General features: G+C 47.4%; 1 protein-coding gene across 1 annotated transcript in view; it reads right to left on the reverse strand.

Moving 5' to 3' along the window:
* KLHL29 (kelch-like family member 29) overlaps nucleotides 1-12760 on the reverse strand; it is a 222519-nt gene that overhangs the window by 98766 nt on the left and 110993 nt on the right. The window contains exons 2-3 of the mRNA XM_006880638.1: nucleotides 4918-5059; nucleotides 725-1237 (exon numbers count right to left, since the gene is read on the reverse strand). Coding sequence (XP_006880700.1) covers nucleotides 725-1237; nucleotides 4918-5059 — 655 coding nt within the window. The remainder of the gene's footprint in view (nucleotides 1-724; nucleotides 1238-4917; nucleotides 5060-12760) is intronic.

Here is a 12760-nt window from a genome sequence, read left to right on the forward strand (position 1 = left end):
CCGACAGCCACTGGGTTTTGGTTTGGCTCTAGCTCAGGAGGGGTCCAAGGGGCCTTGTCCATAGAACAACATTCCTGGTGTCTCCCTTATACACTGTGACCCACCTTTTGACTCCCGGGCATGAACGCTTCCCTGGGACTGGCTAGCTGAAGGCTGAGGCTGGAGGGGTCTCTCTGAGTCTCATAGGACCGCCCTTGGGTCCTGAAAACAAAACACTGCTGTGCCTGGGGATGGTCTGGGGATTCTGCTAAATGCTCCTGGAGCTGCAGTCTCCCAGAGTCCAGTAGAGGGGATGGCCACAGCCACTTCATATCCAGATCGTCCTCTGTGGACAGGAAATGGCAGCGGTGCGTGCAGGAATCATCCCTAGAGTCCCGAGAGGAACCAACGATTCCTTTACATTCTCCACTTTGGTCTAGCAGAGGGTCAGAGGTCAGACTGGCCAGAGTGTGGGCTGGAGGGGGACAGATGGTGGACCCCACAGGCTCTCCTCTTCTTTCCTCCTCTCCCCCTTCTCCACCTCCTGCATTGGCTCTACTTTCGTGTTCTGTTCCCCGCTGAGGCTGAGTACTTTGGGTAGGGAGGCTCCCTAGACCCGGTGAGGCCAGAGGAGCTGCTGAGGAGTACAGGCTGCCATGACCCATGGCCCTCTCCTTGCTGCAGTGACCCCGACAGGGAGAGACACACTCAGGGAGGCAGGTGGCATGAAGGGAGCAGGACTTACCTTTGGGGTGCCCTGGGTCGGTGAACTCATATTTCCCCACGCCAATGGTCCGCAGCATCTGCAGCCCGTGGGCCGAGTCGGAGCTGGGGGGCCCATTGGTGGCTGGGGCACTGCTGGGCAGAGTGGCAGATGGCTGGGCTGATGGTTGCGGAGGCAGCAGGGGCCCTGCCATGTGGCCGTTGCCCACCGCAGCGGGTCCGGGGCGGGCCACCTGCCCCACACCAGGCAGCGTGGACACAGCCAAGGACTGTGGGCTGGCATACAAGGCCTGGGCAGGCATGTTGACTACCACGCTGCTCAGAGGCTGGGAGGGCGGCTGGGGGAGTGAGTAGTGGCCAGGCATAAGCGGGAGCTGCGGCCCCACGTGGGGAGGCAGTGAGGGGGTCACCCCAATGACTGGGGCCTGGACGTTCACAGCTGGGCTGAAGGTGGGAGGCTGGGCCACTCCATAGGAGTGTGCGATCAGGGCGGGCTGGCTCCCGGCGGCCACCGTGGTCACCCATGGCCCTGTGCCTGTAAGGGAGAGAGAAGAGAGGTCATATGCTGGTTAGAAATTCACTCAAGAAACACTGCCGCAGGCCCTAGGTTGGGTGCTGGGGCCACCAAGGAGAAAAGCCATGTGCATTCAGAATTTACTAACTGGTTATCAGTTATTACAATAGCACAGGGCAAGGACATTAGTAATCTATGAACAAGTGGCTGTGGGACACCAGAGGAACACTTGAGATTTGCCTGGAGGAGTCAGAGAAGCAACAAAGCTGAGATAAAAAAGCAACAGAAACCTCCTAAGTGGCCTGGGTTCAAATCTTGGCTCTGCCACTCAATTAGCTAAAAACCTCAGGCAAGTTGCTAATTGTTCGAGACACAATCATCTCACTTGTTATGTGGGATAGCAACACCTGCCTCACAGGACCACTGGAATGAAATATATGAGGAAAAGGTATTTGAGCGATCGGAAAGAAACCAGTAGTTTCTAGCACATGGTAAATGTTCAACAAATATTGGTGTTTCTTTGCTGTTTCTGTGCCTGGTGGAGGTCTGGGAGCAAGATAAGGGAGTGAAAGGGTAGTTGCTTGCTGGAAAAGGTGAGTCCCAGGATTTGGGACTGAGTGAGGTTCAGGAGGAACGTGAGAGGCAGGATGAGGTGGCAGTGTGGAGAGGTGGATGGGACCAGCATTGCTGGGTAGGTTGAGCTTTCTCCTAAACTTCCTCTTCCGGAATAGCCTGGAGCAGATGGGGGTGAGGAACAAGACACACTCACTCTGGCTCTGTCATGGACTGAATTGTGTCCCCGAAAATATCTATCAACTAGACTGGGTCAGGATTCTCAGTAGCTTGGCAGCTATGCAATGATGTCATTATCCCATGATGTGATTGGATGCCACTAGCCAATCAGTTGTAAAGGGATTAGGGTGCAATGCAAAACCCTTACTCAAGTCCACTGATCCTCTGTAAAAGGTATGGAGTATGTTTGGTGCTACCCTTTATCATACAAGAGATTAAAATAAGAAAAGAAAGCAGAGAGAGATCTCAGGACTGTCAAGACGGACGATGTGGGAGTAGACTGCACTCTTTGCAACCAGAGTCCCTGCACTGAGAACCTCCTAGACCCAGGGGAAGATTTATGCCAAGACACTTGGAGATCTCCAAGGAGTGCTGGACCCACGGATGATGAAAGGAGACAAGGCTTTTCTCTCTGATGTGACATGGAGAGAAAATCTCTCTCTAGAGTAAGTGTCCTGAATTTGGACTTCTAGTCTCTTAAATTGTGGAAAAAATAAATTTCTATTTTTTAAAGTCATCCACTTGTAGTATTTCTATAACAGTAGCACTAGGTAATTAAAACAAGTTCTTAAAGACACTGAGTAAACAAGTGGGTCCAGACAGAGTTCTGACCAGTGGAATCCAGGTTCAGGTCGTAGGGGCCTCTAGGCTGAGCTGATATGAGTGATGGGTGGTCTCTAAGAGAGGCCTCTGTCACTGGGGCATCACTGTGATATACATGCTAGCTCTGAGGTGGCAGTACAGACTGAGGATAAAGGATCTGAGGAAGGACAGTCGGGGTGAGGGGGACCCTCTAGACCACCAGACCCAGGCCCAGGAAGTGGGCCTTATATCCTCACAGAAATAAGATGACTGCCTGTCCACTGTTGGGGCTGTGCCTGAGAAGCGGCTGAGAGGGAAAGCCACATGGTGGGGTGGTGAGGAGCTAGGGCCATGGCTCAGCCAAATCCAGGTAAGAGTCTCGATCTGTCTCCTCCTGGCTGAGTGACCTTAGTCACAAGGCTTCCCTGAGTCAGCGTCCTCTTCGACAACATGGTCATTTATAAGACAAGCATCACAAGCTGGTGTGAGAACAAAGGCAGTCCTCAGAAACAGGCACTTAACAAATGTCCAAGAGGTACTTATGATTGATAACAAGCTGCGGAAAATGAGAAGGTGGCACCTATCAGTGAGGAGCAGCCCCATGATTCAGTGATGCAGACGATCCTAGAACAGGGTGCAAAGGGAGGGAGCCTCCCTCTAATCAGAAGAAGAGGTCTTACCACTATGATAAAGACAAGGCATGACATTTCAAACTCTGTTTTCTCCCTGATTGGCCAGAGAGCCTGGAAGAATGAGCCAGAACTTCCAAGAAGGCTGGAGAAGTCGCAGATAACTTTGGCAGGAGGGGAAGGCCCTCTATGAGGTGGATTGATTCAGTGACTGGGATAATCGGATGGGAGTGCCAGAGGCAGTGCGATTGGCACAAGACAGAGCAGAGTTTAGGGCTGTTGTACATAGGGTTGCTACGAGTCGCAAGCAACTCGACGGCACATAACACCACCACCACTACACGAATGTAGTGAGATAGAGAAACCTGTGAAAGAGTGAATGACCAAAGGATACTGAGACACTAGAGAGAGAGGAACCTGTGGGAGGTGCAAGTAGTTATACACTTGGCTGCTAACTGAGAGGCTGACAGTTTGAACTCATCCAGAGTTAACTGGGGCAGTGGGATTAGGTGTGTCAGAGTCAGTTAGACTGGCTCAGGATAAGGCAGGATTCAGAGCTATTGTACAGAAGGCTGCTATGAATTGCAGGTGACTCGATGGCACACCACCACCACAACAGAGAAATCTAAAGGGGAGGGGGAGATCTGCTTCTGAAATTCACAGCCATGAAAGCCCAATGGAATGGAGCTCAATTCTATACCCTTGGGGATGCCATGAGATGGAATCGGCTGTACGGGAGCTCATTTTCTTTTTTAAAAGGGTGACCACTAGTAATGTGTCATAAGCCATTCTCAGCATTATTTTCAATGACCTGGATGATGAGGAAGAAGACGTGCCAATCAAGTCTGTAGGCGACATAACATTGGTGGGGGTGGGAACAGGTTAGCCCATGGAATCTGGAGTCCGAGAAATCCTGAGCCATCCAGGAAGAGGCTGGCTGATGAAGCCTGTCTCGTGGTTCTAAACCAGATTCTGAAGTGATAAGCATGGCAGAGGCAGTGACTGTAATAGACCCGGGGTGCTGGCTGTGGAGGCAGCATGTGATGTGGCTATGGCAGGGTGGCTGTCATCTCAGGTTGTAATGTTAAGAATGGAGGGTAGGATGAAGGGAGGGCTGGCTAGCCCACACGTGGGTCATTTGTACTGGGTTCCGTCTGCAGGGAAAAGGGGCTCGGCTGAAGGGCTTACAGAAAATATGAGGGTTCTGAAGTGAGTCTCCACGTGTTTGAAGGGTTGTTGGGGTAGGATAAGCAGAAGTGTTTTGTGAATCCTGCAGGGAGGTCTGGGACCTATGGAAGCAAGAAAGGTGGGCCTCTGTATGTCCAGGGCAGTTCCCAGAAGGAGTGTAGGAGGTCAGAGCTCAGTTCTTGGGTCTAGAGTCCCTCTGTTCTCATATAAATAGTTGTTGGAGAAGACCTCACTATAAAGTGTAACTCAAGAGATTTGTTTTGAATCAGAGTACTAAGGTTATTAAAATGAACCTGAAGCAAATTCAAAGCCATCCCTGCTAGGTTACTGAGAATCCGATGTCCTTGCAAATATTTTGAATTGGGAGGAAAGTGGTGACACAGGTACCACGGGGTGCGTGAGGGTGGGCCTCCTACAGGCTGCAGGACAGGATCTGCCGAGGAGTGGGGGCACCCCTACCGCCCCTCCCAGCCCCGAGGTAGATTGCTCTGCCGAGGGACAAGTACACACCTGGGTTGTCGCTCTCCCTCATCTGTTTGGACGGTGGTTCGTCAGTGTCCCAGGGTGTGGACTGATTGATGGGCGTCTGTCCCCACCGGATGCTGGTTGCCAGTCCTTGGGACTGACTGTCTGCCTTGGAGATACCAGGGGCCTGTGGGAAAGCAGAGCAGGGGGTGAGTACAGCCTCGTAGGGGTCATTGTCCTTGGTCAGACACCCCCAGAACAAGACTCCTGGAGCATCCATTGAACAAGGAGTTAGAGGTAGAGCACCTGGCCCCACACCCAGCCCCATAGGGAACTCATAGAGCATTTTGATCTAGAACTAGCAGATGTGGCTTCTGCTAAGCTCCTGCCTCCAGGAACACCCAACCCAGTGCCTCTCAGGCCACTTTTATAATCAAATGTGCCATTTGAGTGATCATAGGAAGGATTGTCCTGTGTGATGAGGTGGGAAGTTCCCTTACAATACAACACAACATAGCAGAGCATAACAACATTTGTTGCAAGTTATCCCTGGGTGTAGGGTAAGCAGTGATGTGGTTCCAGCCAGACCCACTGGCAACATCCTCTCCTATGACCTGGCCTTTGCTACATGTTGTCATTGTTGTGTGCCATTGAGTGGGAATCAACCCGTAGCTGACCCTCCCTCCAGTGGGTTTTCAGAGGCAATAAATTGCACGGGAGGAGACTGTCCATCCTCCTGGGAAGCAGCTGGTGGCCTTTGGGATTGCAGTACTGCTTTTTACCACTAGGCAACGGAGGTTGGTTTTCCACTAAGCACCTTAATCAGGCCTCAAGTGAACATCGATAAATGCAAGTATGTAGAGATTTAAAAGTTGTCAGGGGTTATTAGTGGCAAGTGAGAGGGAAGGGAAGAGGGAACCTCACTCCTTAGGGGCAAATGGGTGTTGGGGTTTGAATTCCATCCTCCAAATCCTATAATTCTGGGTTTAATCTCATTTGGAGAGAGGGTTTTTGTTTTGTTAATGAAGTCATATCAGTGCAGGGTGTGTCCGAGGCCAATTGTTGAGATATGAATGGCACAGAAGGTGGCTGACACAAGGAGAGATTGACATTCTCTCAACACTCACTAGAGGTAGACCAGTGTACAAGTTCAGGAAACTCAAGGATGAGCGGTCACAGAAGCAGAAAGAAGGATTTGTACACCTAGAATTAATACGCATGCACAGAGAGAGAGACAAAGAAAAAGAGAGGTAAAGAGAAAGAGAGAGACAGACAAACATATTAGATTCTGAGACCTCTTCCAGAGTAGGTGTCCTGAATTTTTACTTCTAAACTGAGAAAGAAAATAAATTTCCATTTATTAAAGCCACTCACTTGTGGTATTTCTGTTATAACACCGGTAATCCAAAAAAGAATCTAATGGATGGAGAGGCGTACTGCCAACTCTAAGGTGGGCAGTTCAAATTAAGAGAAAGCTTTTCATCAGGAGAATGATGGGCAGTCTTCTCCCATGCCATTTACATTCAATGAAAATGCCACTGGTGGGTCAGCTGTGAGTGGGTTCCAATTCACGTGGTGTTGAGCCAACCAGTTCATTTCCATTAAATGTGATGGGAAGATATGGATATGGATAATGGTCATGGCTGAACAACACGACAAACATGATCAGTGTCACTGAATTGTATATATGTAGAAGGTTGAAATGGCAAAGAATTTGCTACATATATATTGATCCTGTGAAATGGGCAAAAGACATGGGAACAATTTTCATAGAGCAAGATATTCAAAAGGCAAACAGAGACATGAAGAAATGCTCAAAATCACTGGCAACAAGAGACACAAATAAAAGCCACAATGAGGTACCATCTCACTCCAATTACAGTGGCGAAGTTTAACAGGTCAGCAAGTAATAAATGTTGGAGAGGATCTGGCAAGAAAGGAACTCTTATACATTGTTGATGGGACTGTAAAATGGTATAACCATTCTGGAAGGCAGTTTGGCGCTTCCTCAAAAAGCTGAACATAGAAATTCCATATGACCCAGATATTCCACTAGTTGGAACATACCCTGAGGAAATTGAGAACTGAGGGACAGAGACTTGTACACCAATGTTCGTAGCAGCATTATTCACCATTGCAGGAACATGGAAAGAGCCCAAATGTCCAACCACAAACGAATGGATTGAAAAATTATGATACATTCATACAATGATTGATTTCTTAACTACTGTCTCCATTGGTGTTGATTGTGGATCCAAATAACATAAAATTCTTGGCAACTTTAATCTTTTCTCTATCTTGATGTTTCTGTAATGCTGGAAGCTATATCAAAAGCATATGAAATACCAGTGGGATCATTAAAAATGGATAGGTTTCATTGGAGCTTCTAGAAAAAGACAGAAGAATGATCTGGGGATTTATTTTTTTAAAAATTGGTTAGTGAAAACCTTCTGGATATCATTAGAACATGGTCTGGTAGATGTGTTGTTGTTATGTACCATCAAGTCTGAACTGACTCGAGTTTGCAGTAGCTATAAATTGTATGGGAAGAGACTGCCCATCTTTCTCCCAAGGATCAGCTGGTGGATTTGAACTTCTTGCCTTTAAACTGGCACACAACCCCTTCCATCCTAGGCCACCAGAGATCTCAGGTTCTGTCTGAGATAGAGTTGGAAAATGAGCCCCTAAGGTTGGGAGTCAATCAAAATGTGTCCAGGTATGAGCTGCCTCCTCAGAGTAGAACAGATCTTCGTGGTGTGCACAGAGCAAAGCTTTCAGGATCTTTACATGCTGATACCGCTTGACTCAAAATAGGAAGAGACAGCTGTAAACATCCATTAATAACTGGTATGGTGAATAGACAAAGAATGAATCAGGGAAAATTGAAAATGTAAAAAAATGGAATGGAACACTCGAAGATTGATATCTGAGGTGTTAGTGAGCTGGGATGCACTGATACTGGCCTTTTTGAACCAGATAATCATATGGTCTACTGTGCCGGAAATGGCACATTGAAGAGGAGTGGTGTCATATTCATCATCAAAGAGAAACTTTCAGGATCTATTCTGGAATAGAATGCTGTCAGTGACAGAATGGTATTCATATTCCTAAAAGGAAGACCAGTTAATGACTATAATCCAAAATTACACACACACACACACACACACACACACACACACTAACATCAGTGAAGATCTCCCCCTCAGATTTTACAGTAAAAAAATTGATCAAAACAGTAATTAAGATGTGTTAATACTTACAGATCATTGCAAAAGTGAAAGTTGGGAAACAAAGGAAAATTGGTAGTTGGGGGGGTGGGGAATTAGCCTTGGTGATAGAAATGATGTCCTTGACTGCATGATAAAATTTTGAAAAAAAAATTTTTGCAAGCCCAATTACTTATTCATCACAAATAGTTCCCGCCCAACCCCAAGCACACAAATGGCAACTCCGCATGTGGATCTTGCTGCATAGAATACATGGGAATCACATCAACTACATCTGCATAAAGAAATGATGGAGCAGCTCAATGTCGTCAGTCAGAATAGGGTCAGGTGCTGACTGCAGATCGTCAGTGCTCTCACATGCAAGTTCAAGTTGAAGCTGAAGATATTTATATCAATGAGAAGGTAATAATCAGTGTAAATGCAAACATCGGGAGATATTGGCTTCCCTGAGCGAATCCACATTATGATAGAATATAATAAAGCCATAAAAAGTCTAATAAGAAATTTTAATATGATGACAGAATGCTTATACTATAAAGTTGAGTGGGAAACCATGAGAAACTGAAACACAGCCTCACTATATCATACAATATGCACAGAAGGGGAAGAACCACAATGTTAATAGAGATGTATCTTGTGTGAAGAGACTGTCTTTGATAATGAGTGCCATCAAGTTGATTACGACTTAGAGTAATCCCATGAGCAACAGACCTGTACTCTGCCCTATCCTGTACTATTTCAATGATTTCTGAAATGCTGAAGCGCATTATTACAGCCACTGTGTGAATTCATTTTTTTAGAGTATTTCTCTCTTTCTCTGACCTCCCACTTTGCCCAGAGACTGGCCCCTCCTGACAACATGCCCCTAATGTATACAAGACAAAGTTTGGCCATCCTTGACTCTAAGGTGCACCCTGGTTGCACTTCCTCTAAGGTGTATTTGTTTTCCTGGCAGTTCATGGGATATTCAGTTCTCTTCTTTAACACTACAACTCAAAGGCATCGGTTATTTATTCTTCTAATGCCTTTATTGAATGTGCATCTTTCCAATGCATAGAAAGTAATTAAAAAGAACATTGCATGAATCAAGTCTAGCCTAGTCTTCAAACTGACACTGATGCTCTTTAACACTTGGAAGAAGTCTTTGACAGCAGACTTTCCCATTGCTATACATCTCTAATCTCCTGATTGCTGGTACCAAGCATGTTGATTGTGGGCCCAGGAAAGATGTAATCACTGACAATTTCAATCGTATCTCCATCTATCCTGATGTTGCTCATGGGTCCAGGGGTGAGAATTTTTGTTTTCTTGATGTGGTGATATAATCTATATTGAAGGCTGTCATCTTTGATCTTGTGTAGCAATTGCTTCAAGTCCTCTTTACTTTCTGCAAATGAGGTTGTGTCATCCGCATAATGCAGGCTGTCCTCTAATCTTTCTTCTTTATATAGTCCAGTTTCTAGCATAGTTTGCTAAGCATACAGATTGAATAGGCATGGAGAAAGGACCAACCTCAACACATACCTTTCCTGGTTTTAAATCATACAGTGCTCCCTCGCTGAAGAGACTGGGGCTTTTTACTCTCTGCTGGCCTCATGAATTAGAGAGTTGTGCTGCCAACCCAAAGGTGAGTGGTTCAAATCCACTAGTTGCTCTGTAGGAGAAAGTTGGGCAATCTCCTCCAGTGTGATTTATTGCCTCTGAAAATCTCCTGGAGGGTCAGCTATGAGGCAGTTCTGACTTGAAAGCAACGAGTTGTTGTTTCTTCTCTTGGGTATATTTTTATGCTCTTTTCCAACTTTTATATCATGACTTGTAGTTAAAATAGGAAGAAAAAAATTTCCAACATATTGGAGAGTTAGTACTTGATATAACGGGGGCATGAAAGGACGGGGGTCTTGACAGAGTTAATTCCAGGAAGCATGACTGGAGCTTCCAGAAGCTGTGACTGAAGCCTAGCCAGACCTGGAATGAAGCATGCGGTGGGCTGGGATGCCCACTGTCCCCCAGTCAGAGAAGGCAAAGAGAGCCTCATGGGGATCTGCAGGCCGTCTGCTGGAAAAGGGGCTTGACATACCCCTGTGTGGGCTCTGAAACCTGACTACTGAGGAAACCCAGCCTATGACCCAGTAGAGCCAGCTGCTGGGCCCTTCTGACAAGCAAGACTCCCAGCCCTGCACCAGGCACCCAGTGGGTGGCCTGGGCGGGGAGGGCGGCACTTACTGGGGCTTTGATGTATAATGCAGATGACAAACAGTGCCTGCATTAGGGCCTGTGGGGAGCGGGAGCCGCATCCCATTAGGACCCGTGGGCTGTGCTGTGCTAATTGCATCAGGCTGCACTTTATCTTTGGCCTGCATTTCAGATGCTCTGCTTCTATGAACAGTCAGGAAACAAAAGAAAAGAGGAAATCTCCTGAGAAAAGAACAAATCCACAGACAAGTTTCCTTACCAGAGGCCTCTGGTCCATTTCTCTCTATGGGACAGACAGAGATCTTGTGGGGGGACAGGTTGGGGATGTCACCACACTTAGCAGTAGTAGTCTTAGGGAACGCCTCTCATCCTGTGTCTTGGCTGGGGGGTGAGGGCATCTTCCCACGCTGCGGCCGCCTCTGGATGTCCACAGCTCTCTGGGAGCGGGTGGGTACAGAGGCATGCATTGCTTCTTCTGGAATGAAATGTATCTCAGGGAAAAGGAGCCTGTGAGCTATCCGTTTAGGGGTCTTGTGCACGAAGGGGACATGTATCATCAGCATCACCAAGAAGACAGGGACTTCTCCTGCCAGGAGGGGGCACTGCAAGCTCTTGGCTTCCTCCAAGGCAAGAGGCTATTTTGGTTTCCAGGTTCTTCATGCAGCCCTCATTTCTGCCCTGCTGCATCAGCACCCATGTCCTCGCTAGCGACTTCACAGGAGAGGGAAGGACACTGGAGACTTGGAGGCCCTGGGTCTGGCTGGTTACAGCAATCCTTTCCTCCAGTAGAGGTGGCTAAAGCGCCCTCATCTAGAATCCACACTGAGTGACCAAGCTCGGGGCTCTTAAAAATCCAGGAGCTCCAATTATCACTCTAAAATAGGAGCACGTTGAACTTAAGAAATGGTACACTTTGCCAATACACATTGCTCAGACCTTCAAAATGCTCCTGCCAGCTTGTTTACTAGCTCATTTGCTCCTTAGTTGGACCGTTCTTTCTGAGAACAAGTATTGAGCTCCTACTGCCCAACGTATCAGGGAGTGCAGGCTGCCAACGACTCGGCCCTGCCCTCAAGCAGCTCCCTCCAGAGCAGAGCACACAGCTGCACAAATGTGTGGACAGTGGTAATCTCCAGAAATAAGCTCGAGGTGCTGGGGCACACACCGAGGAGGACCCTGAGCCACCGGGAGGAGATTAAGTGTGGCTACAATAAGCCTGCTGTTTGGCTGTGTTTTCCATGAATATTACAAGCGATTTTTTATGTTCAAGAAGGCAGTTCTGCTGTGAGAAGGAAAATGGTCCTTTTCCTCCTCTTCCTTAGGATAGATAAATAAAGCCACTCTTACTCTACCTGGCAAGGTGAACTTCTGAAGCCTTGAACAACTCACAGTTGAGGAATTCTATTTATGTTATTAAAGTAATGAAATGAACATTCCTTCCTCCACTTGTTTCAGAAACAAAGACGGAGCTGAGAGGATGGACTTTGCAGAGGCGCCTGTGTTCTCAGGTGTTCAATTCCCTGAGCAGGTGGTGATGTCTGTGTCAGACAGCAGCTTGACTGCAGTGCTCTTCTCCTGCACAGGGCCCAGGCATTCACACGGGGTAAACATGGGGCGCCCCAGGTTCTGCATGCTGTGTGAGGTCGATTAGACCAGCTCTGTCCCTCACTTCTACTTTTTAAAAAAAAAATTTATTTCATTATTTTTGCGTGAGTGTACTGTCAAATCAGATCTGACTGGTACAGGAGGAGATTGTTCCTCCTTCCCTGGCAGAGCATCTGGTGGATTCGAACCGTGCGCCTCTGGGATTGTAGTTGCAGATCCTTGCCACTAGGCCACCAGAGCTCCCCTCTCACTGCTACTCTTCCTCTCTCTCCAGAGCCTAGAATCCCAGCAGCCCAAGGGCAAGAGGCTTCCCTTCCTTCCATCCTGAGCCCACTCTGGGAGCTCCACATCTGCTGTGCGTTGCCAAGTGACAAGCAGTTCTGCTGACACAAATCCAACTCATGGCCGGTCCATGAACGTCAGAATAGAACGGTGCTCCTCAGGGTTTTCTTGTCTTTGTTGTTGTTGTTTTTCAATTTATTGTAGTCTGGGTGACTGTGTACAGAGCAAATTCGTTTTCCATTTAACAGTGTATATACACTCTTGTTTCATGATACACGTCAGTCTTCTCAATGTGTTAGCATTCTTCCTACTTCCTCCCTGTGTCCCCCATTTCCATTCATCTTTCCCTCCCTGTCCTTACCTGCCTTATGTGTTTTGGTGCAAATACCGCCATTCTGATTTCATGTGGCTGATTATTCTGAGGAGTACGTTCCTCCTGGATATTACTATTCAGACTATAGGTATACCTGTTTGGGCTGAAAGGTTGTCCCTGTGTGTGGGTTCACCTCTAGGTTTGAAATATATCTAAGGGCCATAATCTCAAGAGAGTTCCACCAGGTTCTCTCAGATGAGTAAATCTG

Source organism: Elephantulus edwardii, unplaced genomic scaffold (assembly GCF_000299155.1).
Source record: "Elephantulus edwardii isolate Elephantulus edwardi_28Jun2011 unplaced genomic scaffold, EleEdw1.0 scaffold00009, whole genome shotgun sequence".
Lineage (NCBI taxonomy): Eukaryota > Metazoa > Chordata > Mammalia > Macroscelidea > Macroscelididae > Elephantulus > Elephantulus edwardii.